This window comes from Manihot esculenta, chromosome 1 (assembly GCF_001659605.2).
Source record: "Manihot esculenta cultivar AM560-2 chromosome 1, M.esculenta_v8, whole genome shotgun sequence".
Taxonomy (NCBI): Eukaryota; Viridiplantae; Streptophyta; class Magnoliopsida; order Malpighiales; family Euphorbiaceae; genus Manihot; species Manihot esculenta.
In genome coordinates, this window is record NC_035161.2 from 39,595,388 (window position 1) to 39,622,734 (window position 27,347).

At 34.1% G+C, this 27,347-nt stretch overlaps 6 protein-coding genes and 1 long non-coding RNA gene across 7 annotated transcripts; 1 reads left to right on the plus strand and 6 right to left on the minus strand.

Moving 5' to 3' along the window:
- Positions 1 to 330: 330 nt before the first annotated feature.
- On the plus strand, positions 331 to 4,271 carry LOC110613509 (boron transporter 1). Its single transcript, XM_021754677.2, has 12 exons — positions 331 to 468; positions 599 to 681; positions 941 to 1,133; positions 1,228 to 1,366; positions 1,474 to 1,639; positions 1,824 to 1,990; positions 2,097 to 2,270; positions 2,365 to 2,460; positions 2,628 to 2,762; positions 2,980 to 3,299; positions 3,385 to 3,652; positions 3,755 to 4,271. The coding sequence occupies exons 1-12, from the start codon at positions 365 to 367 to the stop codon at positions 4,061 to 4,063; spliced, it is 2,154 nt and encodes a 717-aa protein (XP_021610369.1). The 5' UTR covers positions 331 to 364; the 3' UTR covers positions 4,064 to 4,271.
- Positions 2,766 to 6,556, minus strand: LOC122725191. The gene is made up of 2 exons (XR_006352665.1): positions 6,073 to 6,556; positions 2,766 to 3,631 (listed from the first exon to the last, which is right to left on the minus strand). It is a non-coding gene; the product is annotated as an uncharacterized LOC122725191 (long non-coding RNA).
- A 2,039-nt stretch (positions 6,557 to 8,595) lies between these two features.
- Positions 8,596 to 9,167, minus strand: LOC110613530 (protein NIM1-INTERACTING 1). The gene has a single exon (XM_021754709.2). It carries the CDS (start codon positions 9,055 to 9,057, stop codon positions 8,713 to 8,715), a length of 345 nt encoding a protein of 114 aa, XP_021610401.1. The 5' UTR covers positions 9,058 to 9,167; the 3' UTR covers positions 8,596 to 8,712.
- A 2,105-nt stretch (positions 9,168 to 11,272) lies between these two features.
- On the minus strand, positions 11,273 to 11,975 carry LOC110627209. Its single transcript, XM_021773495.2, has one exon. The coding sequence runs from the start codon at positions 11,878 to 11,880 to the stop codon at positions 11,512 to 11,514; it is 369 nt and encodes a 122-aa protein (XP_021629187.1). The 5' UTR covers positions 11,881 to 11,975; the 3' UTR covers positions 11,273 to 11,511.
- A 2,349-nt stretch (positions 11,976 to 14,324) lies between these two features.
- Positions 14,325 to 15,042, minus strand: LOC110627878. The gene has a single exon (XM_021774257.2). It carries the CDS (start codon positions 14,910 to 14,912, stop codon positions 14,544 to 14,546), a length of 369 nt encoding a protein of 122 aa, XP_021629949.1. The 5' UTR covers positions 14,913 to 15,042; the 3' UTR covers positions 14,325 to 14,543.
- A 1,090-nt stretch (positions 15,043 to 16,132) lies between these two features.
- On the minus strand, positions 16,133 to 20,757 carry LOC110630199 (polygalacturonase At1g48100). The gene is made up of 6 exons (XM_021777567.2): positions 18,121 to 20,757; positions 17,871 to 18,038; positions 17,735 to 17,779; positions 17,428 to 17,635; positions 17,259 to 17,340; positions 16,133 to 17,178 (listed from the first exon to the last, which is right to left on the minus strand). The coding sequence occupies exons 1-6, from the start codon at positions 18,517 to 18,519 to the stop codon at positions 16,677 to 16,679; spliced, it is 1,404 nt and encodes a 467-aa protein (XP_021633259.1). The 5' UTR covers positions 18,520 to 20,757; the 3' UTR covers positions 16,133 to 16,676.
- A 155-nt stretch (positions 20,758 to 20,912) lies between these two features.
- Positions 20,913 to 25,437, minus strand: LOC110613544 (shaggy-related protein kinase alpha). Its single transcript, XM_021754737.2, has 13 exons — positions 25,152 to 25,437; positions 23,927 to 24,098; positions 23,729 to 23,821; positions 23,579 to 23,638; positions 23,207 to 23,479; positions 22,940 to 23,014; positions 22,758 to 22,814; positions 22,529 to 22,669; positions 22,390 to 22,440; positions 22,088 to 22,183; positions 21,922 to 22,005; positions 21,379 to 21,481; positions 20,913 to 21,292 (listed from the first exon to the last, which is right to left on the minus strand). The coding sequence occupies exons 2-13, from the start codon at positions 24,038 to 24,040 to the stop codon at positions 21,210 to 21,212; spliced, it is 1,230 nt and encodes a 409-aa protein (XP_021610429.1). The 5' UTR covers positions 24,041 to 24,098; positions 25,152 to 25,437; the 3' UTR covers positions 20,913 to 21,209.
- Positions 25,438 to 27,347: the final 1,910 nt, after the last annotated feature.

Below are 27,347 nucleotides of genomic sequence, written 5' to 3' on the forward strand. Positions count from 1 at the left end.
CGCCCAACACGCATCAAAAAGCTCGAATGCTCGACTTTGGAGGTCACCAACCCATCAATTCTTTTCCTCAGCCAAACTTTTCTTGGCATCTGTTTGTTAATCCCGAATTTGCACTGAGGTTGATAATGAGTTTTGGTCTCACTCCTTAAAAACGTTGACTTCTTTAACTGTTTCTTATCACCGATCAGCTGTTTCAAAATGGCATCTCCGGCCATGTCTCTCCGTTAAAGCTCCACATTATCCTCAGTGGAGTAACTTTCTTCTTAACCCTTCTCAATGCTTTGAACCTACCCTTTCACAGACATCAGAAAAGGAAGTACAATTTTTTTTTTCCTGCCTGAGCTCTCACTCTGACAAATTGATAATGGAGGAGACGTTCGTCCCTCTCCGTGGAATCAAGAATGACCTTAAGGGAAGATTGCTCTGTTACAAGCAAGACTGGACAGGAGGATTCAGAGCTGGTTTCAGGTATGATCTTAACTTAAGGTGGTCAACGAAATTTGTATCTTCATTTGTTATGTTACTCGCATTAAACTCTTTGCTAATATTGTTAGTTTTAAGATATGATCATTTAAAACATATATATTTTTCTTTTCAGGATTTTGGCTCCCACCACTTATATATTTTTTGCTTCAGCAATTCCAGTAATTTCATTTGGCGAACAACTGGAGAGAAATACTGGTAATGGACATCATCAGTATAAAGAATCTGTTTTTTTTTTTTTTAATATGAAAAAATACTGATCCACTGAACATTCTTTTACTTATATTAAGATTGATGTTACCAAGTTCAAATCACAATCTTTTTCCGAGTCCCCCAGGACCTTTTTTTTTTTTTTTTTTGAGGAGGACTGGAGAAGGGAGGAAATTATTTTATAAAGCCATGAACTTTTGCAAGAAATTTTTAAAACACTAATATTCTGTTCTGTGAATGTTTGCAGATGGAGTTTTGACTGCAGTTCAAACCTTAGCATCCACTGCAGTATGTGGGATCATACACTCGATCATTGGAGGTCAACCTCTCCTGATATTAGGAGTTGCGGAGCCTACTGTCATTATGTACACTTTTATGTTCAACTTTGCCAAAGAGAGGCCTGATTTGGGCAGGGATTTGTTTCTGGCATGGACAGGATGGTAAGTTAATTCGTGTCATCTTCCTGGAAAGTGTCTCTTGCTTTACATTCGCCTTTAGCTCAAATCCCAATTCCCTGGTCATGTGATGCTGCAGGGTTTGTGTTTGGACCGCACTCCTGCTGTTCTTGCTGGCCATCCTCGGAGCCTGCTCCATTATCAACAGGTTTACCCGTGTAGCAGGCGAATTGTTCGGTCTGCTTATCGCGATGCTTTTCATGCAGCAAGCTATTAAAGTAAGACTGATTATACACACTCCAATAAGTAGAATATTCAGGATTTTCGGTATTTGAATCCAGCAGTATCTAATACTTTTAAAACTGCTCCGATTCTGGTTGTTCAGGGACTTGTGGATGAATTTCGCATTCCACAAAGGGAAGATCCAAAATTGATAGAGTTCATTCCTTCATGGAGGTTTGCAAATGGGATGTTCGCTTTGGTTCTATCTTTCGGCCTGCTTCTCACTGCATTAAGAAGCAGAAAGGCAAGATCCTGGCGTTATGGGACCGGTATGTACTTAAGCTTTCTGAAACAAAAATCTATAAGGTCCTTCTTCTCCGCCATTGCTTGTCTGTCAATATTCTAGTTCACTTTTCGGGAATATTAGTATACCCTCTTTTTATTTTATTTATTCTAAAAGAAAAAATATATATATATATATATGTATACATGTATAATGGGTTTCTTTCACAGGTTGGCTTAGAAGCTTCACAGCAGACTATGGTGTGCCCTTCATGGTCCTAGTGTGGACAGCTGTTTCCTACATCCCATCCGGAAGTGTTCCCCAAGGGATCCCTCGCCGCCTTTTCAGCCCTAATCCCTGGTCCCCTGGTGCCTACGAAAATTGGACTGTCATTAAGGCATGTTTCTTTTTTTTAATCACATTTTACAATTGCCAAACCACCAAATTAATGACTTCAATTTTCGCTTAACTAAAATAGAGGGAACCTGTGTTCTTTATTACAGGAAATGCTGAATGTTCCCATATTTTACATAATTGGAGCTTTCGTTCCGGCAACGATGATTGCTGTCCTTTACTACTTTGACCACAGTGTAGCATCTCAGCTTGCTCAGCAGAAAGAGTACAATTTGAGAAAGCCATCTTCTTATCACTATGACTTGCTGCTTCTGGGGTTCTTGGTACGAACTTCCCCTTCTATTAGGCAATTGCTCCATTAATTCCATTTCTGTCCTTCACATTCAGAATTTTAATGTACATAATTCATGATTTCAGACTTTAATGTGTGGTCTTATTGGAATTCCACCATCAAATGGAGTCATCCCACAATCTCCGATGCATACAAAGAGTTTGGCCACACTGAAGTATCAGGTGATAAATCCTGAACTTGCTCTTTGTACACTTCTTGATTATATATAGCTATTATCCAATATAAGAAACTAAGTGTCAAAACCAATACCAGTGAGGCTTTTTACTTTTTTCCTTAGTTGCTCACGCAGATGAGATTTTTCTAAGAACAATCACTTCTCATTATGCAGTTGCTTCGTAATCGACTTGTAGCAACTGCTCGAACAAGTATCAAAAAGAACGCCAGCTTGGGACAGTTATATGGAAATATGCAAGAAGCTTATCAGCAAATGCAGACACCTTTGATCTACCAACAGCCTTCTCAAGTATGGTCACAACTTATTCTACTCTTGATTGTATTGTTTATAAAGTTAATAGACTTCTTTTTCCCTCTGGAAGCAACATATATTTTTGAACAAATACACTCAGATGATTGATTCAAACAGAATCCTAGCTACAAGTATCTAATAGTGAAATTTTTTTTTTTAGTCCAGATGAAATTATCTAGCTCTGAGACTAATTATTGTCAAATATTTTGAGCAGGGCCTGAAAGAATTCAAAGAAACAACCATCCAGGCAGCTTCCTCTACTGGCCACATAGATGCACCAGTTGATGAGACAGTATTTGACATCGAGAAGGAGATTGATGATTTATTGCCTGTTGAAGTGAAAGAACAGCGTGTCAGCAACTTGCTTCAAGCCACCATGGTTGGAGGATGTGTAGCAGCCATGCCTTTCCTCAAAAAGATCCCAACTTCAGTCCTCTGGGGTTACTTTGCCTTTATGGCCATTGAAAGTTTGCCTGGCAACCAATTCTGGGAAAGGATATTGCTGCTCTTCACTGCACCAAGCAGAAGATACAAGTATTAGTTTCAATCCTTTAGTTTCACTTACCTGCCGCTTGCTTTCTTCTTCTTGGTTTCTAAAAGTAACTCCCTTCTCTTGCAGAGTCCTCGAGGAATACCATGCCACGTTTGTGGAAACTGTGCCTTTCAAGACAATTGCAACATTTACCATTTTTCAAACTATTTACTTGTTAATATGTTTTGGCCTCACTTGGGTTCCAATTGCCGGGGTCATGTTTCCATTGATGATCATGCTTTTGGTTCCAGTAAGACAATATGTCCTTCCTAAATTTTTCAAAGGAGCACACCTTCAGGACCTGGATGCAGCAGAGTATGAAGAAGCTCCAGCTCTGCCATACAATATTGCTACAGTAAGATTTCTTTTCTGACCCAAAAAAAAAAAATAAACCAAAGTTCACATCCTAAGATTGCTTCATTCATATATATAATTTCTTCGTTATGTTTGTTTACAGGAGTCTGAGCTGGGGGCTGGGGCTACTCGTGCAGGGGATGGAGAGATACTAGATGAAGTTATTACCCGTAGCCGAGGAGAGTTCAGGCATGTGAGCAGTCCTAAAATTACAAGTACTACTGGAACCCCTGCAAATGATCCTAAAAGCCATCAAAGCCCGCGTCTCTCGTACACGTATAGTCCTCGTTTAAGTGAACTGAAAGGAGAGAAAAGTCCTAAGGCTAGTGGAAGAGGGCCTATAAGTCCAAGACCTGCAGAACTAGGATTATCTAAGTTAGGAAAGAGTCCTTCAAATTCAGCACAAAAGTAGTGCAGAAAGTTTGGCTAGTTTGATTTCTGTTAGTTAATAGTTAGTAGCTTTGGATTGCTTCTGCTTGCCCCCTTCCTTTTATTTTCGGTGTGTTGTTTTGGTTGGAATTGCTGTAAAATATTTCTCCTTTCTGCTCTTATCTTTTAGAGCATATCTGTAACTTACAAATATACTAATGGATATTGTTCTTTTCAGAGCAATTTGTTTATATTGCCTTAAGAGTTCAATCTTCTTCAATGCAAACCTTAACATTAAAAACATTATAATTTACAGCGCAACAGACCAATATCCTTGATTCAGTTCATTTACAAGCCATATTTGCCCCCCATTTGCAAGCTCATACCTACCTATGTTACAGGCAAAGATATGATCCGTTGATCACTAAACACTCGAGAGTGCAAAAGATCACTGGATTTGAAGTTTGGACAATCACTACTGCTTTATCTAATACTATTATCAAGAAACCACTCGGCCCAGCAGAAATATCCCATGTCTTTCCCAGCCTTTCTGTCTGATGCATGGTATAAGCAAATTCCAATTGCAGAGGCATTTGTCATCAAATGTATTGATGGGAGAGGGTCCACACCAATGAGTCATTAGTTTAACGTAGTCCAAGAATTGTGGGTTATAAAGTTTTAAGTATCAATGAAAATCAAATGAAAAGAGAAAGAAAGCAAGGAAGAGGGAGAGGGTCCACCAAAACGTTCTTAATTCTTAACCCTACAAATACCTTCAGGATCAGGCAAGGCAATGGCCCCGTCACTAAGCTTAACAGGCAGTAGCAAGGGGCCTAAAGCTAGACCCACGAAACTGCTAGAACCTGACGAATTATTGGCCATTGAGACTGTTCAAGATTGTCCTTGTAGAATGTGGATGATATCATTTTTGCTGTTGCTCCCAAATCATCCAACTGAAGGGTCAACGCTTTACTAGGGAAAAACACAAAAGAAAGATAAGATTGGGAACTCGAATTCAGGACAAAATAAGAAGCTTTTCTAATAGCTGTAAAAGAAAAGCTGTGGTCAGAATTTTTCCCATCAAGCTCTCAAGTGGATAGAAGAAGAGAATAAGCCTCTGGGGCTGCAGGGTCCTACATTCTCAATTAAAAAGAAGAATGTGAATCAACGTGGTGGAGTGTTCCTCTCATGGTAAAAGCCAATAGGAGCTAAGAGGTGGGTTGTTCCTTTTCATAGCAAATCCATGTGGGTTCAATTCCTTCACTTCTGAAGGTTTAGGTCGCTTTCTTAATGATTTTAGTATCTGTCTATTTGTTCATAATTCATTGGAAATATTCCAAAACAAAATGGCTAAAGTTTCAAACCTTTCATTTGAACAAGAAATAAAGTTGGCTTTTCATAATCCATACCAGGGTACTACAAATCAGATCATGTACAGAGACGATGTGACAAAGAAGTTGACCATAATCACCTGGGTTTGTACTCCATACTCACCATTTTCGTACACGAGTATTGAGCTGCAATCAAAGAAAAGATTGGAAACAAGCAGAACTACGCTATGTCATGAAGAACCAATTTGTGAAATCAGATGAACCAGTTGTCCAATTCATTTCTTTTGCCAAACCCACAAGAGTAAACGTCAAGAAATCTATTATTACAATTATATCATCAACCATCACAATCTCCTTTTATTGCCCAACCAAAATGTTTTGAGTATAAATTTGGAGAGATTGACTACTCCTCCCAAATTCAGAATCATCAAGAATATTGACATCTAGAAACAGCAATCATAGTGTCTCTCTAAGACGTGGTAAAGAAACACAGGTACATCACCATCATCGGCTATATTGCGTATAAAGTTTCCCAGTTAAACACAAAATGAAAAATGGTATAAACACAAACACATACATATATCCCAATACATCAAATTCTAATAATAATGATCATACACCTTGATCATTGTGGCTTTGTACTTGATTTTTACGAAGAACAACGTAATAAGAGGGGAAATTTTATAGGAAATTATATTATGGCATTAATATATAAAATTACCTCGATAAAGAGAATAGAGGACGCATGAAAGTGGAAGGAGAAAGCTTGACGATACTGTCTTTGACCCCTGCAAAATCTTCCCATGTGAAGGAGAGGATACAGGTTGATGATTTCATTCTCTTCCTGTCTCTTTCGAAATAGTGCTTAGTGATCCAATCAAATATTTGATGATGAGCATCTCGAATATTTCTAATCAAAATTTGGTCACGGGCTCTCCAAGGGTATCCGATGCTTTCTCTTCTTGATTACTCGATCCAAACTAGACTTAAGGACTAAAACCCTTTCTGATTTGCCAAGAAGATCTGTTACATGAATAAATAAATAAATAAAAAGACTGGGAAGTTGGCGGAACAGGCTACCAGGAACAGTGCGAAACACCTGATCTGACCGACCTTTTCTCTCCAGAACAACCTCCCCAGTCCCATTGAAATTGCAGAAATTATTTTGGTAATTGGCTAATTTTAGCTTAATAGCATGTCTTCAAAATTATCAAACTCATCGAAATTAATTAATTAATTGAAATAACACTAAATCCATAGTATACTTTTCATTTTAATTTTTTAAATAAATTTACAATTTTATATTAAGGGTAAACAAATCTTAACATATTAAAATATTATTTTTAATAATTTTTAAATGCTAAATATTATTTTTATAAATATAGAAGAAATTTCAAAAATAGTATATTTTATTGTTAAAAATTATAAAAATAATATTTTTATTATTTAAACAATTAATATTATAATATTTTTAAAATTTATTTGGCCCTCTTAATATAAAAATATAGGCTTGTATGTTTAAAAAATTAAAATTGAATTTATTTGATTTTTTCATATAAAAAAGTAAGGCAAATTTAAATTATAATCACTTACGAACTCCATTTCAAAAAAAAAAAAAAAACGTTCGAACTATTAACTGTTTTAAATCAAAATCGGATCGAACCGTGCAAACTCTATGAATATGCTTTCGGCCCGAAACCGCGCTGGAATTAGTCCGTGGCCATGCCGAATCCCTGGATGGATAGTTACCAAACGAGTCGCTCGTTACTTCATATAAGCAAGCAGACAGAGGCCTAAAAGGAATAGGGGATTTTTAGGGCCTTAAACAGAAGCACTAGATAGAGGGCCCACAACCCAAAATACACAAAATTATGGTAAGCCTAGGACATGACATGCCCACTACTGTTTTTTCGTTAAGTTAAATTTTCCTTATTGGGCTGAGCAGTTTTCAAGATTTAAGCTCGAAAAACGGCCCAATCGATTTCTGATCAAGAATTACTTTCTACTAGAGAAGAGCCCAGACAATACAAATCTAATCTAATATCTATAAATAAAATTAAATGATTTTATTTTTTCAGATTTGTTAATATTTTAATTATGATAAAACAGTATGTACATACAGGGAGATTCCTACTCTCTCTGCAATTCTAAAGAGTAATAAATGTCTATAAAAGTAATTATGTCTAATTTTGAATATAAATAAAATATAATAAACTTGTCCAAGTGCGTCACAAAGAGGACCTGCTTTACATCACTCCCGCCACGTGATTCCGGACACAAGCATCAATTCAAAGACAGCTCTTTACATTTCCTGACCAACCATCTCTGACCACCCATCTCATCCAAACGCCTAATTCACGCATTATAATTTTAAATAAATTACACTTTAATTTTTATAATTTTAAAATTAAACATTTGCAGAAATAAGAAAGAGAGAGAAAAGATCGAGAGCTTATTTCAAATATAATAAAATTACCGTTACATATCATTATTTTTTTAAGTACCGCTTCCTTTTATATTAGACAATATCATATACACATCACATATATATAAAATTCAATTTATAATAACAATACTACATAATTTAGATATTTAATATAAAATAATAACAATAAGCAGTAAAATGATATAATTTTAATAAAACACTCAATTTTTATATAAATAATTCATACAAATTAAAAAATTTTATATTTATAATTTTATTAATTAATTAATCAAATAAAAAATAAATATTTAAAACACTTTATAAATTTTAAAATTATATTGATTTTGAATATAAGGAAATAATTTGTATATTTCATTCTAATTTTTTATATAAGAATAAATGAAAGAATATTTAATTTAGATGAATTAATTATAAATAAATTTAAATTTAAAAATATAAAAATTAATCAACGGTGTTAAAATTTAAATATTAAATAATAATAATTTTTATTTTTTTTATGAGTGGTTTAGTAAAATCATTGATTTTATTTTCGTAAATATATTGAATACTTGTTGGAATTCTTTATTTTTTGATAGCTTATTCGTTCGAAAATGGATATGCCTAATTTTTTTTTTAAAAAAAAGGAAAAAAAAAAAAACCTTCTTTTGGTTTCTGCATCATGAAGCAGCATTGCGATTATTTTTGCGTTGGAAAGACATTAACATCCGACTCAAAGCTGTACCTTTTTCTCTTTGTTCTTTATGCTGTGATCATGGTGGTTTCTCAGTTTCATTTAATTACACGGCAGGCCAGTGTCAGTTTACAATGAATTCATTCTTCATTACAGGACAAGAACGTCAAAGCATTTCACTTGAAATAAAAGAATGTTATTGCCAACTGCAATCCCATTCAGCATCGTTAAACATTAATTCTACACTACAGGCTGAGATTAAGATCTAAACCATCATCTTCGTCTTGCTGTTTCTTGTCTTCTTTCTGGTTACGAGGACGAGGACAGATCAGAGGAAGCCTTCGAAATTGAATCTCGTCGTTGAACTTGAAATCTTCCAATTCAAAAGAAGGTACCCAACTAGGATGCGCTTCATTTAACCTTCTAAGCTTCTTCTTTCTCTCATTGTCTTCGAATGACTCATCTTTTCTTCGGTTACGGGCTTCCTTAAAGCTTCTGATCAAAGCGAAAAACTCCTCCACCTTCTGGTCTTCATGCTCATCGTTTTCGCCGTTGTAATCTCCGTCGCGATCAACTTTCTCATTTTCCATGGCTGGTTCTACCAGCGGCCGGGATAGGAAACAAGGGTGGCTCCTCCGGCGTTTAACTTTGTTTGGTGGTGTGTAGGTGTTGACATGTGTTATCTTCCAAATTTTAGAAATGGTAATTTCCTTTTATATAGATAGAAAACAGGGGGTCGCGTATTCAAACTGTCCCAAAAGACGGAAATGCCCCGCCGGCTAACTTTGGTACTTCTCTGGTTAAAGATGCGATTCGTACAGAAAATCAATTTGCATTGCCCATGATATTATTTGATGGGTAAGGTTAGGTTAGCATGCGTCATCAAAATTACGCTGGAGGAATATTGCAGACGACGTAACGCACTATTGCTGTTGTTGCTGACGTCTGACAGCTGACGCAAGAGAAGACTGCCAGAGTTGTGTTTCTTGGTGAAGAAAAGTCATTTGATAGAAAAAATTAATTATTTGATACATATAGAGTACTATATTTATAGGTTCATTTAATTTTACATTTTTATATTAAGGTACGAGATGTCCTCTTAGTTACCGCCAGTAACAGTAAAAGCATTTTGCGGGGCTAGATGAGGTCAAAGTTAAAATAAATGTAATTGGAGAAGTGGTTTCCTGATCGCGAAAAAGATCATCACTTGCTCACGATCATATTCGATAACCTACCAAATGCAGAGTTGGCCCATAATGAGACGGACGGCTGTCAGAGGCCCAAGCGTAACTCAACTTACAGCATTCAACGTCCAACTGTATAACCGTACTGAGAGGTTTTCAAAAAATCTAGAAAACTTGGAAAAATAAATTTGGGAGGTTTTTGAGAGAAGGTTTTTAAAAATAATAGAGTTTTATAAAATTTTAAAATCAAATGGAAAAAACTTATATAGTTCCGGTTCAGGTCTTATCTTTCAAAAGTCTTTAAATTTTTTTAATATTTTAAATATTAGAAAAAATATTTTGTAATAAATAAATGGAACCGAGAAAAAAAAAAGGAAAAAAAATGAAAAGTAATAAAGCACAAGGCGTTGAACAATCAAATCGATCCTCCAACATATTTCCTTGTGAATCAATTCTGAATCAACTGTTATTTATTTATTTATTTCTTTTGGCACTTTGGAATTGCAAAGTCGTACTCAATAATCAATACCCTTATCTTCCAAGTTTCTAAAAATATATTATTCCACCTAAGAATATTATTACAAGAAAACAAAAACCTTTTCAAGAAAAAAAAAAAAAAAAAAAAAAAAAACAGCACACAGTTTCAAATTAACTCCAAACTTTAAAAGTCTGTAAAGCCGTGGAAACCTCGAGAGCCAACGTTCTAGTACTTAGCAGTCCATGTCTGACAACTAAGTTATTAAATTCCACATCAATTTCCCTGAAAAAAAGATAACGTGTAATTTATATGAATTATAAATATTTTTTAAATTAATTTTTATAATAAATTAAATTTAATTTAAATTTAATATAATATCATAATTACTTCCTGATATTAAATCTCTTTAAATATTTAATGATGTATGTAATTGGGTAATGTGTAGATTTAGACACTCCTTCTTTTAACACTTTTTGAAAATGAATTACCTTTAATTCAAATTTAATATATCTTAAAAGATTAAAAATTAATAGTTTTAATATGAATCTATATATAAAATTTGTCTAGATAGATTATTTTGAATGTTATAAATTTAATCTTTATTTATTTATAAAAAATAATTTATATTTAAAAATATTTTTTTAAATAAATTTATATGAAAAATATTTTTAATAAATAGTTTATTTTATATTGTTTAATTTTAATTTAAAAATAAATTATATTAACAAATTTATATAAAAAAATTTAATAAAATTTTGAAAATGTAAAAGATTCTCCATTAATTAAATTTACTGAATATCGCTATAAAATATATAAAATATTTTATTAAAAATATTTTTTAAAAACAAACAAATCATTAAACTACTTTTATTTGTAAAAAAATAATTTGTATTTAGAATTTTTTTTATGAAAAATATTTTTTAACATGATAATTTATTTTTTTATTATTATTTAATTTAAATTTAAAATATAAAATATATTAATAAATTTATATAAAGAAGTGTTGATAAAATTTCTTAAAATATTAAAAAGAATTTTATTTTTTAAAAAGATAAATTATTTTAAATGATTTAATTTTTTTTAATTAATAAAAAAAATTTTATTGATTAAATTTTTTAAATATGACATTAAATATAGAAAATATTTTTTTAAAGTATATATTTCGTCAAACAAACAAGAGCCTTAATTTTTAATAGTTTTCTGCTTACAAACTCATGAAATTAAATTTCTAGAGTAATGCATGTATACTCACTACTGGTACAATCAATCTAAGTACAGGACGACAATGGCAAGCACAATGGATAATCAGTTTGATATCGGCCTCTCACCTTGTTAACCTTATTAATCAGGAGAGAGATGCGTTGAACTCATGATGATGGACATTAAAGTGAAAGCCTCAGGTCTAACTCTTCTTTGGCCTCTTCTTGCGTCGGAAGAACTTCACTTTTCTGGGGAGTAATCGCGACGGTGGCCCAAGATTTTCTGGCATGAAACTCTTCCAAGAAGTCTTCAGGTTGAAAACAAGGCTTCCAAACAGCAAACTGCCTTTTATTCTCTTCCTCCAGTTTTCTTTTCTTGTTTTTACAATCCATCTCCTGCTTCGAAGTATCTGAGCCATTTGGAAAGCGATCACGTGCCTCGCGAATGCTTTTGACGAGTGCAAAGAACTTCTCTATCTTTATTTCTTCGTTATCTTCATCGTCGTGAGCATCACCCTGAGGGAGGTTCCTCTTCTTGGTTGGAGTCTCCATGAAGAGTGTGGGGTTGGTTGCAGGACGCAGGGAGTTACTTGGAAAGAATACTACAATATGGCATGAACTTTCTAGGTTGCTTCCTCTTCTGCTTGTCGGAGACTTGTGATTTTTTTATATATTGTCATGGTCAAGATGTTACATACGCACTTCTCGTATTAACTTGAAATTACTAAATAGTTACTAATTTTCAATATATTCGATATTTAAAAAATAATATTTTATTTTTAAAGTAGGTTGTTCAAATTTTTAATTAAGTTGAGTTTGACATTATGATAATTTTTATTTTTAATTCTTTAAATTATTTTTTTAGCATTACTCCAAAACATATAAAGTTTTTTTTTTTAAAATGGGAATTAGTTGAATTAAAACCAATTACAGGCGGTAGTGGCATATTAGTAAATTCGCAAGCCATGTGAGTAACATGCCTCCGAATCGCTAGTTGCGTAATCTGATGACATATTACATGAGCTCATACAGCTTCTTGTTTGGCCAAGATGCACAAACAGTGGCACCCCTTTTTTATGAGTAATATTTTATTTCTAATATTTATAAAAACATCTCCTGAAAAACCATTTTAAAAAAGGAAAGTATTTAATCTTAAATTTTTATAAAATTTAACCATTTATAAAAAAATCGTTGCATTTTATAAAGTATAATTTTTAATTCTTTAAAATTCACAACACATAATTTATTTCTACATATAAATAATAGAAATATTATTAAAAATCTAAAATTATGATTTTAAATTCAAATTTCATACTTTAGTATTTTAATGTTTATAAAATTAAATAGAAAATGAGCATTTTCTGAGTATCTGACTATAAATCTTTAAATTTAAATTTACAACATTTATATTTAAGAGGAAATGTAACATTTATTTTTACACATAAGTAAAACATACATGTATTTAATAATTTAAATTCAATATAATTATAATAAAATAATAATAAATAATTTTATTATAATTAAATTTAATAAAATATTATTTTTTTAAGCAAAACTACCGATTATATTAATAAAATTCTATCAAATAAATAGGGATATCATTCCGAACAGAGAGACGATTATACCTAATAAATTTTATAGTCAAAGTATGAGTAGTTAGAGTAGCATTACAACGAATTCAATCTAACAGAAATATCAGTTATAAAGTCTAACAAAGATTTATAATCATTTAAAATCAAACCCTCATATGAGATAATTTGACAAAAATGATGTTCCTTCATTCTCATCTTTCGAGCATCAAGCATTAAAGTCTTCCGAACAAAACCACGAAAGAGAGTTTCTACGAGATAAAACTCGAATAAAGTTTCAAGACTAATATCATCGTTGTGATTTCAAAAACTCATAATAACCAGTAAACCTCCATTGAATATTACCTTTCAAAACAGCCGAATTAATAAAATTTGAAGAAAAGTCAACCCCATAAATAGACACATAACTCTTTCACATTAACGAAATGACTCATCTCAATCATTGTCTATTGACTGAGAAGCAACCATCAAAATGTAAAAAATTATGAAAAAATTTCATACAAAAACTAAGAGTTTTTGTTTCCATAAAAAATAAAATATCCGACTTGTAACTAGTAACCAAATCCTTCAATGCATTAACTGTTCGAGGATTGCTGAGTTCTTGGTAGTTCCAACACAGGACGATCATTACTTTCGACTATCCCGACCTTTGACGGGATGAGCCGTTTTACTATTGTCTGTCAAATTAACATTCACAGAAATATTGTTAAAGGCATTTTGTTTAGAGAAAGAAAAATCTATAATAACGTTATATTTAGTATTTCTTAGCCTTTTTTTAGCATCATTATTTATTCGGGCTGCACTCTCCTCGTCAAACTTCTCAAAACTGCCTTAGCCCACATAATTTTTGTCCATTTCCATAATATGGTCCTCACTCATCAGTCTCCTTATTTACAATGAATTGACTTTTGCCAAATAAGTAGAATTGCCTATTATGTGCTGCTAAATTAGTGTTTTAAAAATTGCTAGTTGATGCCAATCCTATCACAAATCCCGATAGAGCATAATTGCCGGAATCACACAGCCACAGGCTTATCGGTCTCTGATTTCGACGAACAGGTACTCTAAGAAAATCACCCAAACATTAAACTACTTTTATTTGTAAAAAAATAATTTTTATTTAAAATTTTTTTTATAAAAAATATTTTTGAAACGCGATAATTTATTTTTTATTAGTATTTAATTTAAATTTAAAATATAAAATATATTAATAAATTTATATAAAGAAGTGGTAATAAAATTTTCAAAAGATTAAAAAGAAATTTATTTTTTAAAAAGAAAAAATTATTTTCTTTGAAATGATTTAATTTTTTTTAATTAATAAAAAAAATTTATTTATTAAATTTTTTAAATCTGACATAAAATATAGAAAATATATATTTTTAAAATATATGTTTCGTCAAACAAATAAGAGCCTTAATTTTAGTTTTCTGCTTACAAACTCATGAAATTAAATTTCTAGAGTAATGCATGTATACTCACTACTGGTACAATCAATATTCCTTGACAAATCTAAGTACAGGACGACAATGGCAAGCACAATGGATAATCAGTTTGATATCGGCCTCTCACCTTTTTAACCTTATTAATCAGGAGAGAGATGCGTTGAACTCATGATGATGGACATTAAAGTGAAAGCCTCAGGTCTAACTCTTCTTTGGCCTCTTCTTGCGTCGGAAGACCTTCACTTTTCTGGGGAGTAACCGCGACCGTGGCCCAAGATTTTCTGGCATGAAACTCTTCCAAGAAGTCTTCAGGTTGAAAACAAGGCTTCCAAACAGCAACCTGCCTTTTATTCTCTTCCTCCAGTTTTCTTTTCTTGTTTTTACAATCCATCTCCTGCTTCGAAGCATCTGAGCCATTTGGAAATCGATCACGTGCCTCGCGAATGCTTTTGACGAGTGCAAAGAACTTCTCTATCTTTATTTCTTCGTTATCTTCATCGTCGTGAGCATCACCCTGAGGGAGGTTCCTCTTCTTGGTTGGAGTCTCCATGAAGAGTGTGGGGTTGGTTGCAGGACGCAGTGAGTTACTTGGAAAGAATACTACAATATGGCATGAACTTTCTAGGTTGCTTCCTCTTCTGCTTGTCGGAGACTTGTGATTTTTTTATATATTGTCATGGTCAAGATGTTACATACGCACTTCTCGTATTAACTAGAAATTACTAAACACTTCCTAATTTTCATTATATTCAATATTTAAAAAATAATATTTTATTTTTAAAGTAGGTTCTTCAAATTTTTAATTAAGTTGAGTTTGACATTATGATAATTTTTATTTTTAATTTTTTAAATTATTTTTTTAGCATTACTGCAAAACATATAAAGTTTTTTTTTTTAAATGGGAATTAGTTAAATTAAAATCAATTACAGGCGGTAGTGGCATATTAGTAAATTCGCAAGGCATGTGAGGAACATGCCTCGGAATCGCTAGTTGCGTAATCTGATGTGAGCCTGATGACATATTACATGAGCTTATACAGCGTTTTTGTTTCGCTTTAATTCAGGCAAAAGGTAAAAAGAAATACAAGTTTAGTTCCTCTGTTTATGGAACGGGAATCACGAGGACTTAATTAATAATTATATACGTATTTCTTTCTAAATTAAACAAATTTTGATTAGAAAAATTAAGATTAATTTCGAAATTATAATAAAAAGATATGAATGAGGCGTAAATGAGATGAGAGACCCAAGTCCTACCTAACCAATTGAGAACGCGTCTTGTCAGCGATGATTATCAGTGAATCATTATATTTATATAATAAACAATGACTCAAACCGAAAATCGAGGCCCACATAAGTTGTTGGTGGGCTTATTGGTCCATCTATGATTGAATGGGTAATTGACTCCCCCACTCAATTCTTCTTCTTCTTCTTCTTCTTCAAAGAAAAGCTTTTTGTTATTGGTTAATTCACTGAAAAATTCTAATCGTTTAAATTATTTTGTATTTTAATTTAAATAATTAAATTTTAAATAAATTAATCTAAATATATATTTTTTATTAATTTTTTAAATTAAAATTAAAAATAAAACATATAAATATACATCTTATTTTAAAATATACAATAGCAATTATTATTTATAATTTGGTTAAATATTTAAGGTATATCGATTAGCAGCCGTTAACTAACGACAGTTATCAATGTATTTAATTGATAAACCAAACATGCCCTTAGTTACGAAAGAAAGACTGAAAAAAGGGGAGTTTGGCGGGTGGCAATTGGCTGTAGCCGGTGCTCCGGCCGCAACTTTTTCAGAGAACAATTGATGCATAACATATAGTCTGCAATTTTATATTATTACAATTTTATTTATAGTAGTCGTCTTCGCGTGCAAGAGAGGTTGATAAAGCTTGTCCCCTCCACTTCGCCCATCCCTTATCAATGTTAGTGCTGGGAAAGGCTCCGACAATCTTCCTTAGAAGTTACAACTTCACTTCCTCAGTTTCCCAATTTTTCTTGTCTCTCTGTGAAAGATTTTTTTTTTCTTTCTTTCTTTTGCAACTCATAATGGAATATATCATGAAATACAGTAAAATAAGAATGTAACACATTCAGCATATTTCCATCTTGAAATTTGGTAGGAATTCTTGTCTCCCATATTTTATGGAGGGAGATGAGTGCTGTCCTAACAGAAAAGTTGATAAATTATATCTTAATTTATATGAGAGGAGATTAAAGCACAGCATAATCATGGCGTCTTTTTCAATTTTGTACATACATATGTTGGAGCTGCTTTACAGTTGAATCTAGTGGGTCAACAATGATCCATATCATTATCCAACATGGAACGAGGAGCTCCATCCATCAAGCAACTAACAGGTGGAATAGTTAGTGTCTGAAGTTTTCCATATGCATTCCAACAAAATGGATCCAGTACTAGGTCTCCTTGAGCAGGAAGAAGCTCAACATCTGAGAGCGTCAAGTTGGTGCAAGGAACTGTGTCGCTGCAGGCAAAATGCATTGGTGGGCTTCGAATGTTGTATGTTCCCTTTATATTTTCGTACAGAATGTCCGAAACAAAAACTGCTGATGTTTGGTTGGAGCATTCCTTTGTCAGGCAATAGAACTGGTCTATTATAATCGGATTCCTTACATTGTCCATGTGAATGTTACTGAATATTATTCCTGAAACTGCTCCTGATCCACCCTGCCATGTCTTGATTCTTACTCCATTATCCGACACTTTAATCACCGAGTCTCTGACGGTGATGTTAGATACACAGGCCGGCGAGTTGTGATTGCCTAGACTCCCAATGCTAAGTGGAAGAAGAAAAAAAGTCATTCAGGATTTATAAGCTCAATTGCATGTGAATTTTCTACATGTAACAGAAAATACCTGATTCCATGACTAGGTCCACAAGTGACGTTCCTTATGTCTACATCATAACAGCCTGACCCGATCGAAATGCAATCATCACCTGTAATGAGCGAAACCAAATACAATGATGTCTGAATGCAGTAAATAGAGAAATAAGGAATTAAGATGTATGAGTTCCTCTGCTAACCATTTGAGAATACAGAATCATATATTTCCACATTATTGGTGTTCTCTATGTGTATACCATCAGTGTTAGGACTAAGGGCAGGAGCAGTAATGTGAATGGATTTTATATGAACATTCTTGCAGTTGTCAAATCTGAAGTTGAATTGTGGGCTGTTCTTGATTCTAAGTCCTTGAACAGTCAAGTTGGAGCTCATAAAGAACCTTATGGCCTGCATTACCGAATGATGACCCATTCAATTAATTAATACATGCTTTGTGCTGGCTTGAAAAATGGCAGAAAATATGATAATGTAAGTCTCAGAACTTACTATTGGACTGTCGCAGGGTCCAGGCAATGTGGTTCCATTAACTCCCTGCGCCATCAGTAGAACACTTGTAAGGGGTTGGTAATAGAATTCAACACCTAAATTGCAGACATCTTAAGAAGAAACTAGTAGGTAGTACCTTGTGGGGTTTGCAAGGAAGATCCCACCATTTCTGTCCTCTGCCATCTATTACACCACCTCCTACTAGAGACATCATAGTAATTCTGTAAAAGACCAGCCATTGTCGCTTACTGTTCTTTTTGGGCCAGGAGTCTGGTCCATCAGGAGGCATAAGAGTGCCATCAACCTTGCCAGAGAGTAAATTATAATCAAAAGGCATAAAGAAAAGGTAACCTGACATGAATAATTTATATAAGCACGTACACTACCTGAAAACGTAGACCAGCTTGACAAGGTCCTGTGAAAATTGTAGACTGAATCATGAATTTGAAGCCATAAGGAATATGGATGACTGCAGAATCAACTTGGCAAGCCGTTTCCCATGCCATCTTGAATGCATCCGTATCATCCGTTATGCCATCACCAACAGCCCCAAATTTCCGCACATCAAAAACCCCATAATTGTGGCCATCATCAGGCGGATTTGCAGGCTCAGGAGAAGAAGTGGGAGGCATATTAGAAGATTCAGGCGGTGGAGAAGAGGGACGATTGTGAGAGTGAGTGTGCTTGTGTTTTGTGTGGCGATGCCACCTAGCTTGGGTGGTGTGAAGGAAGAAGCAAAGAAAGAAAGTGCAGAATACAAGTAATGACAAACAGGAACAGCCCATTTCGAGCTCAACTTGGAAAAATTTCTGAAACTAAGCAACTTTTGCTTACTAGTACTAGATCAAAACTACATCCGACAAAGGAAATCCAGCCTAAATTATGGGAAGTTGGAAGAAGCAACTGGGTTTGTTCTAACTGTTAACTGACACTTCACTACAACTTACCAAAGACTTAACTAGGTTTGGCCTTGGATGAATGCAGAATCAGAATATATATATAGAGGATACTGGAATGGACATCAAAAAATCTGAAACTGATTGTTATTATTATTATTTTAAATTGGTTTTTGGTGGAGGAAATCGACCACATTCCATTTAGGCATTGGCTTTTAGTATTATTATTATGATTATTATTATTATTTCTGTGAATGCGGAGACTGCAGATGCTAGTTGTGGAAAAAGGTAAAAGGAATAACAAGCGTCGATAAGGCCCCCATGTTCTTCCCATAACTTGCACTTTCATCGGTCCCAACCACTATATTTCAACAATCTGGATATTATAATAGGCAACCACAGTGTCTTACCAGAACTAATTCTGAAGATTAGAATTGAATATTATTACAAAATAATGCACCTTATTGGGATTCTTAGGTTCCTGGACTGGGAAAGCATTCTGAAATCTATCAGTTTTTGGACTGCAAATGTTTAATGGGCTTTCCACGTCAAAAGTTGGTCAAAATTTTGGTTGCTTTTTCCCTCACTTCCTCAACTTCTTTTTTTTTTTTTTCCTTCTGATGATCCCCTTCACCACCACGTTCCCATGGATTATGGACTTCTGATACATGGATATTACAAAGTGTTAATACCATGGATCTCTACTGGAAAACATGTCTAGTTTAGCAGATAACAAGGATTATATATATATACACGTATATGCCTTCAGCCATTGACCAAATTACACCAGACTAAGTACAACACGGTCAAATGGAAATTCCACTAGCTAGGAGCTCTTCAATTTTTCCCTACGTCTAGTTTGCGACATACCAAATTGAAAATATCTCTGGACAGGACTCTTGGTTGTTTCTTTCAGTAATACCATAGCAAGTGATGCTCAATCTTGCTAATCCTTCGCTTCCATTTAAAGATTGTTGATCCATCTAAAGCTTGTTGATCAACTGCTCCACTGGGGGGAATTTTTTGCTTGCCATAAAGGATTTCAAGAAGTGAGTACATGACAATTTTTTTCTTCTGGGTAAATTTCATGATGGGTCATATTAATTAGTAAGACGTACGCAGATTACAGAGAGTACAACAATGTTTCTCAATGAAAATGTTACATGAAATTCAAAGTTTTAATCATGAGAATGTCCTTAAGAATATTGAACTTTGCTTTTCCTGCATCTAGAGGTGTGATTAGTTTGGATTCCCTTTTCCCACCATTTTTTCAGAGGTATCCAATAATTTATTATTATTTACATCTTCTCTGTTGAATAATTTATATGCGACCAAGCAGACATGCTTGAAAAGAACCATGAATCAGAAGAGCAGCATCTAAAGAACTATTGAGTGGATGATAGGATCATCTTCACTTCTCTTCTGAAAAAAACTGCACTGAATTGTTTTGTGCACAGCCGCATCAGCACTGAGCAGATATCTGAAAACATACCTATCTATTTCATGTGAAAAAAGGCATAGAGTGATATAGGTATTAGTTTTCCTTTCAGCTAATCCTGAAAATATATGAAATTGAAAATGTCATTTACTAAGAATTGGCAGACTAAATGCTTAAGGAACAAGCAAATTTACTATCAACTTTCAGAATCATTTTTAATGATTTATAGAATAGAAAGCCTGATATGGAACAATAGGGCTAATCTATAAAGATCCTTTTTCACTGAATGGCTCAAGAAAAAGTCATACACCCATGATTACTTATGAGCATCATAAGTTCCAGGAGACGCATGCCTAGAGAGCATTTTGGCCTTAAAAAGGGTAACTACTAGCTCCTCGCCCGAAAAATTTGAGGCCCTATGGATATTAACAATTTATGCTTCCAGCAATAGGTTGAAGAAATTTCCTTTGGCATACGTGCCAACCTTTTCAACCTATGCGCCATAACCAAATGCCGCATAAGGCCAAAACCAGCTTCTCCCTGGGTATAGATAAGCAAGGTGGTGGTTAGCCTCACCAGAGGCTTCATCAGGTGCAAGTTATCAGCATGACAGGGTACTATACTACCGGTTAATTCTATGGCACTACCCACCATGTTTATCTAGCTATATTTTTAATTAAAAAAAAAAAAAAAAAGAAAGACGCAAGAAAGAAAGAAAAAGGTTATTTGGCAGTTGTGTTAGGTATCAGACGCTGATCCAGAAAAAATCTATAGCAACTAGAGCTGAGACTCAGGCATCGGGGGAGAAAGTAGGAAAACTGTTTGATACAATATCCTTGTAATATAAAGTAACAAGAAAAAATTATATGGTTGATAAAATATTTGAGTTGACGTCTGAATTGACTGGAAATTTAAGGGTCAGCATATCCAACGAGGCTTAACAACATAATATGCAGAACCTTCTTTTTTTCATCTGCTCTCTACAACGATATAGAAGATAAAAAAAAAATTATATAAAAAGGAATAAACGAACATGGGATGGACAACAATTAACACTACTTCAATATGATCACTTGAAACTAGCTACTTTTCTACAGCACATTTTTCTGCGAGCAGCAGACACTAAGTACACCGAACTCCATCACAACCCAAGGAAGGCACATTGCTTTCTTGCATGCTCCGGGATTAGCTTCACCAACATCTCAACCGGCACACCCTTTAGTTCTGACCATAGAAAGGAGATGCATAATTAAACTATGATCAAAGTGCATAGCAATAGCAAAGTGTAAAATACTCTAAAGGTGCATCACCATGAGGCTTAAAGTTGAAAAGTGGTGGAAGGAAGCGTCCATTAGGTAAGCGAGTGTTAGGGTCACGTAGCTCATTAAAGAAGGGATGAATGAGAGCTTCCACCTGCAAGGAAAATAATGAAATTGATGAAAATCACTAGAAAGAAGGAAGCAAAATCACAATGAATAAGAAATAGTAAAATCACTCATAACTCATTAATCCACTTACTACATAGCATATAAACATCCAATCTCAATGATCGAAGTTCAGCTTTAATTAAGAATTTCATGTCTCAATATCACAAATCAAACATGAGATTTCTGTAGGATAAATCAGTAAATAAGGCCAAAAAAGTTTAAATATTACTGATGAAATGCAGTCAAGAGTGCTTAAAGAATTAAACAGTTATCACAGCCATGACAAAGATAAGTGATGAGAATCTAAGTATAAAAACAAAAAGACATGTCAAACAACATAAAGAAGAGAAATATTAACTCAATGGGTGGTAAGCCTTTAAATGGTAATACCAGCTTTGGGAACTCTAAGAGAAAATTTGCACTTACAGCTGTGCTTCGAAGATTTGGAGAGTACTGTAATAGTCTTGAGACAAGGTCCACAGCTTCAGGGGGCGTACGCTTATGGAATATCTGCGATCAATGATATGTAGATGAATACATGAACATGGTGTATCATCAACAGGAGTCCCAGGTGAGTAGATATTGCTAGTACCTTATGCCATGGATGAGCTTTAATTTGTGGAAATTTGAACTCAGTGTAGTTAGGATTCATGCACTTGATTTCTTCCCGTGTTGGGGTACCCAAAACCTGCAAGTGAATCATAAAAACTATTGTAAGATAGGAATAATACAAATAAAAAGAAAATTTACATTTTCTAATATCAGTGAAATATAAGGTCTCTCTCCTAGGATGGCTAAGTTTCAATAACTTCCACATTCTGAGAAAATGTATGGGGCTTAATACAAATTACTTGGTGCCGTTTAATGGTGGGCAATTTTACAAACAAGTATTACCTTTATAATTTCAACAAGCTGGTCCACTCCACTTTCACCAGGAAAGAGAGGCTGCATTAATGGAAATATCATGTTAGTTGCATACATTTACCAACTTCAGAAGATACGGTAAATCAACCATATAAAAGAAACAACCTACCTGTCCAAGCAATAATTCAGCTAGGACACAACCAGCAGACCAAATGTCAATGGCTGTGGTGTATTCGGTTGCTCCAAATATAAGCTCAGGTGCTCGATAATATCTAGAACATATATAAGATATGTTTGGTTCCCCTTTCACCTGTCGAAGTTGACCAAAATTAGTACAGAAATAGTCAAATATCAACAATGGTAATAGAAGAATAGCAACTCCAGAATCAGATACAAACCAAAACTTTTGCACTTCCAAAGTCGCATAGTTTCAGCTGGTGAGTGTGTGGGTTAACCTGTTTCAAAGATAATCAACACAATCAAAATTACAGAAAGCAACAACAATAAGATGCATTAATTAATGAAGGAGAGAACAAAACAGGATTGATTACAGTAACAGTAAATAACCATTTCAACATACCAGCAAATTTTGAGGCTTTATGTCCCTATGGCACACTCCAATAGTGTTGTGAATGTATGCAAGAGCTCTACAAATCTGTCGGTTATAATATACATTCAGAAAAGGGCACAAATGAACAAAGGTTGGAAACATTGAGAAATTAAACCAAAAAAAAAAGAGGGGAAAAACAAGCATATGGCAAACATATGGCCGACAAAATATATAAAAATGCAATAAACTAATTTACACCTCACAAATAGGAAAAACAGACCATCTGTCAACTCGTACCTGGTAAAAATAAAGCTTCACGTAAATAAGTGGCATCCTTTGGCCCATCTTATTATAGTGTTTTATCACACGGTGTACGGTCTCAGGGACATACTCAAGTACCAGGTTAAGATAAAGCTCATCTTTTTCAGTTGTTGAGAAGAAACAGTGTTTCAGGGAAACTACGTTGGGGTGATCCAGAAGACGCATGGTTTGCAGCTCACGGTTCTTGTACCTTTTATCTTGTAAAACTTTCTTGATAGCAACAGTTTCGCCAGTCTCTAGGCACTTAGCCTGAATATCCAAATAAAGGCACAAAATAAAGCTTGAGTATATGTGCCAAGTGTATTGACATATGCAAATCAGCATCTATTTGTAGACTTAACAATTTACCTGGAATACTACTCCAAAAGATCCATGTCCAACAACACGCTCCGCCATATAGCTTATTGTCTACAACCATTAAAGGACATTAGGTCATCAAAAACTCAAAGCAACCAAAAAGCCTGCTTAAAAAAGAGCAAAAAACTTAAAAAGAATAACCTGTTTTGGCTGTCCATTTTTGCCACCAATAGTTGTGACAATAATATGACCTGTCTCTGTCCCATTACCATCAACCACAGTTGCTTCCATTTCCTGAAAAACATAAAACAAGAGTTGCTTCCTTTTCCTATGAAAACATAACCAATGTGTTTCTAGTAAATAATATTCGAACTAACAAATTGAAGATTCATCGCTTACCTTTTCATCCTTAATTTTCATGTCATTCATCTCATCAGGCAATTTATCAACGGCAGCTGTATTTCCACTTGGATCTCTTAATCCAGAAGTAGGTGCAATGCCTATGGAAGCCATTTGCTCTAAGAAATTCCTTGCAAATTCACCTTTCCTCAATATAGATTCAATAATTTACCTGCATACATCATATTGGTGTTAATTGTATCACGTGAAAAGAAGAGAAAAGGAATTATGTGCACATAATCACTAGACACATTGTGGTTCCTTCTCATCGATCACATGAGATGATATTATTTTCAAAAATCAGAGCATCAAGGAGCTATCTGCTCAAATAGCAATCACTACAATTATAAACATGCGAACATTCTAATCAAATGCATGCCACAATATTAAGCTTCAAACGCATATACTTAAAGCATTATCTATCCATACATGTGCAGACAACATGCACTAATACAAGATGAAATCCCAAATACAAAATAGTATTTATCTCTAATAACAAGACAAGTGAAAGCAGATGGTGGATTTGTGTACAACTGTACATCCATAAGTGTTATTCCAGTAGCGTGCCAGAGCCTTGACATATTTCTAACCGATTTAAGCATCTATAACATCGGTGAACAAGGCAACTAAGTCATCAATGAACTTCAAATTGGAATTAATAGCTAAATTGCAAATGGAAAAGAAGCTCTAATAGCAGTAAAGGGAACATTTTTATGCATGTTTCACACAGAAAGAAAGATTAACAGCAAGTAAAAGTTGCACAATTTCTCTAAGACGCATGCTTAATCATTTATGTAAGGACCCAAAAAAACAACTTAAATTCGTCTAACTAGGAGCAAAACATAAGACAAAATCAATTTCAAACAAGTTCCGCACATAGTCAAACGGAGGGTTAAAGGTCCCAAATCGAAACCCATTAGCCATAAAACTAATTAAAACACATTATAGCCGAAGCCGAAAATAGCATATAATTTTTTTTTATTAAAAAAAAACTTTAGTGAAAATATCTCTGCATAATATTCTTAAAAAAGAAAAAACACTTCTCCACAAAGATCCGGGCGACTGAGATTATTTGTATAATTACCAAACAATGACGAAAGAAAGAAAGGGCGAAACAACTAAAAGAGCTGAAACTGTGAAAGCTTTATAAAATGGAAGATCAACATATACAGATCAACTTCATAAACTACCTCCTCAGAAAAAGCAAAGAAAAACTTAGACAAACCTCTGAAAGGAAAATACAACAAAGAAAAAGCTACAGATCAAGTCAACGAACAGCGGAAACGAGGAGGCGGATTCATGATCAGCTCCAAAACCGATCTTATCTTAGCGGAAGAGTTTAAAAAGAAATTGTAAGATTGGGGTTCCTTGAAAGAGAGAGAGAGAGTTGCAGAGGCAGGAGGAGATGAAGGAGAAAGCAGTTAGATGTAGCTTTCTTGGACGGAATTGTTTGTTTTGTTTGGTGGTGGCGTTTTGAGATTTGAAGAGCAGCACAGTCAAACTCAATTGCTTCGCCTTAGCCCAAACATTTATGTTCTCTTTTTAAAAAAAAAATTAAAAAATAAAAGTAATCTCTTTGGCCCTTTTCTTCTTTTTGACCGTTCAACCTCACATGGCCCCACCTCTCTCCTTTCCTACTTTTTCCTGTCTCTCTTCTTTGAATAATAAACTAACCCTACCTTACCCAACCTAACCTCACCGCACCCCCTTTTGTTTTTAATACCCCAGTAAATAAAAGGATATAAAATTCAATTTCAGATTATTATTTTTATTTTGTTATATGGTAGTAGTTATTTAATTCTTTTTATTTCTGCATTATATTTATTGAGACAATCATATATGATTAATTCTGATTGCAAGAATATAAATATATTAATTACTATAAGTATATGTATACATTTTAAAAAAAAAATCATTATTAGTGCAAATGGAGTGTCTTCCAAATTATAGGTTTAGAGGCATCTTATCTTCCTAGTTCCAAGATAAATTCATTAAAAATGAGAAAAATATATATATATATACTATGTAATATCACATTGATCCATGCCACGTGGAAAATGGGATAAGGATGAAGCTGGTCATCGTTGGAAGAAGAAAACAAGAATAAAAGCGTCACCTCTTACAAGGAAAAAAAAAAAGTTACAAAGAAAAAAGAAAAAGAGAGGGAGACGCTGAGCTGCTTATTATTGAAGGACATTATTGGCGCGTATGAATATGAAGATGCAATGTTTGTTGAACACAATAAGGCCCATTTTCTAAACGATGGACTCAACTTTGAATTAATCTCTTCGGAAAGATGCCATTTCTCACTTAGTCAAACACCCACATTATACGACCATTTCAAACCAAATTCATCCTTACCATTAAAAAATTACCATGTAGATTTCGATGACTTCAGGGCTGAGTCAGTTGAAGTCTTCTCGTTTAACTAAATATCAAACTTTAGACCAACTGTTTTAATCTCGTCGTAGATGGTCTTCCGAACCAATTTCGGGGATAGATTTGAATTTGAAAATGCAAGACTTCAATTGAAACTTCAGGGCATTTATAATTTTTATGTAGACTCCACGCTAATCAGCCAATCCAATTTGCTGGGCTGTATTTGAATTGGGTTTGCGTTTTGAGAGAGATAGAGGGACCGCAAGCAAATTGGATAATGCACCATTTGAACTAGCACAGCAACCGTAGGCGTTTCAATAAGTTGAATTGTCCTTGGGCCTCTGTTCTTGATTCAGATTTGGGAAACGCATAAAATCCAGGCCCATCCATCTCTTCATGGCAGAACCCAAATTGCGAAAATGTCTTACAAGGAACTCTCGAAGTGCAAGAGCACACGCACTCGCATTGTTTTGTTTGTATCTGAACCCAAAAAACAGCTGATAATAAAAGAAGAAAAAGGGTATTTTGGGACAATTATTGAGCCACCACTTATCACTACCACACTTGAAAGACATGCTTGGTCCAATGGATGCAGAGAAGAAAGTCACTTCATGTGTACTGGGGCTTGCCATCTGTTATAAAACAAGTTCACACGCATTTTCTATCTTTCCAAATTTATCTAGAAGCATCGTCTAGCCACACCACCAACCATTGTCCAAAGAACAAAACTTTACCCTTTCATGTACTTTATAATTTTACATAACGTGAACCTTTATCTTTATCTTTATCTTCTTGTGTGCTTTGCTAATTGCTTGCTATGAGACAGCGCCATACGCTGTCATTCTTAACTCGGGACATACCCAAATAATTGGCCAACCCATGTCTCATATTTTTCACAAGCACTTGGTAGGCACAAGTTATTGGTCTGTTTTAGGTAAAAAGTTCAGGGAACAACGTGAATCTAACAACAAACTCCATGATTGATAGGTTATGTGCTTTCAACGATACGGATAAATTGAACAAAAAATTAAAAATAGTAAAA

What these genes read in the sequence shown, in the direction of transcription:
- LOC110613509 (XM_021754677.2), top strand. Translation starts at nt 365, where the DNA reads ATGGAGGAGACGTTCGTCCCTCTCCGTGGAATCAAGAATGACCTTAAG. An exon ending in ACAACTGGAGAGAAATACTG is followed by an intron (nt 682 to 940) that starts GTAATGGACATC and finishes GAATGTTTGCAG; the next exon opens with ATGGAGTTTTGACTGCAGTT. An exon ending in TGCTGCTTCTGGGGTTCTTG is followed by an intron (nt 2,271 to 2,364) that starts GTACGAACTTCC and finishes TCATGATTTCAG; the next exon opens with ACTTTAATGTGTGGTCTTAT.
- LOC110613530 (XM_021754709.2), bottom strand. Translation starts at nt 9,057, where the DNA reads ATGGAAAATGAGAAAGTTGATCGCGACGGAGATTACAACGGCGAAAAC.
- LOC110627209 (XM_021773495.2), bottom strand. Translation starts at nt 11,880, where the DNA reads ATGGAGACTCCAACCAAGAAGAGGAACCTCCCTCAGGGTGATGCTCAC.
- LOC110627878 (XM_021774257.2), bottom strand. Translation starts at nt 14,912, where the DNA reads ATGGAGACTCCAACCAAGAAGAGGAACCTCCCTCAGGGTGATGCTCAC.
- LOC110630199 (XM_021777567.2), bottom strand. Translation starts at nt 18,519, where the DNA reads ATGGGCTGTTCCTGTTTGTCATTACTTGTATTCTGCACTTTCTTTCTT. An exon ending in TTCCTTGCAAACCCCACAAG is followed by an intron (nt 17,780 to 17,870) that starts GTACTACCTACT and finishes CTGATGGCGCAG; the next exon opens with GGAGTTAATGGAACCACATT. An exon ending in GACCCTGCGACAGTCCAATA is followed by an intron (nt 17,636 to 17,734) that starts GTAAGTTCTGAG and finishes TCGGTAATGCAG; the next exon opens with GCCATAAGGTTCTTTATGAG.
- LOC110613544 (XM_021754737.2), bottom strand. Translation starts at nt 24,040, where the DNA reads ATGGCTTCCATAGGCATTGCACCTACTTCTGGATTAAGAGATCCAAGT. An exon ending in TGAAGCTTTATTTTTACCAG is followed by an intron (nt 23,015 to 23,206) that starts GTACGAGTTGAC and finishes TATAACCGACAG; the next exon opens with ATTTGTAGAGCTCTTGCATA. An exon ending in TTGGAAGTGCAAAAGTTTTG is followed by an intron (nt 22,670 to 22,757) that starts GTTTGTATCTGA and finishes CAACTTCGACAG; the next exon opens with GTGAAAGGGGAACCAAACAT.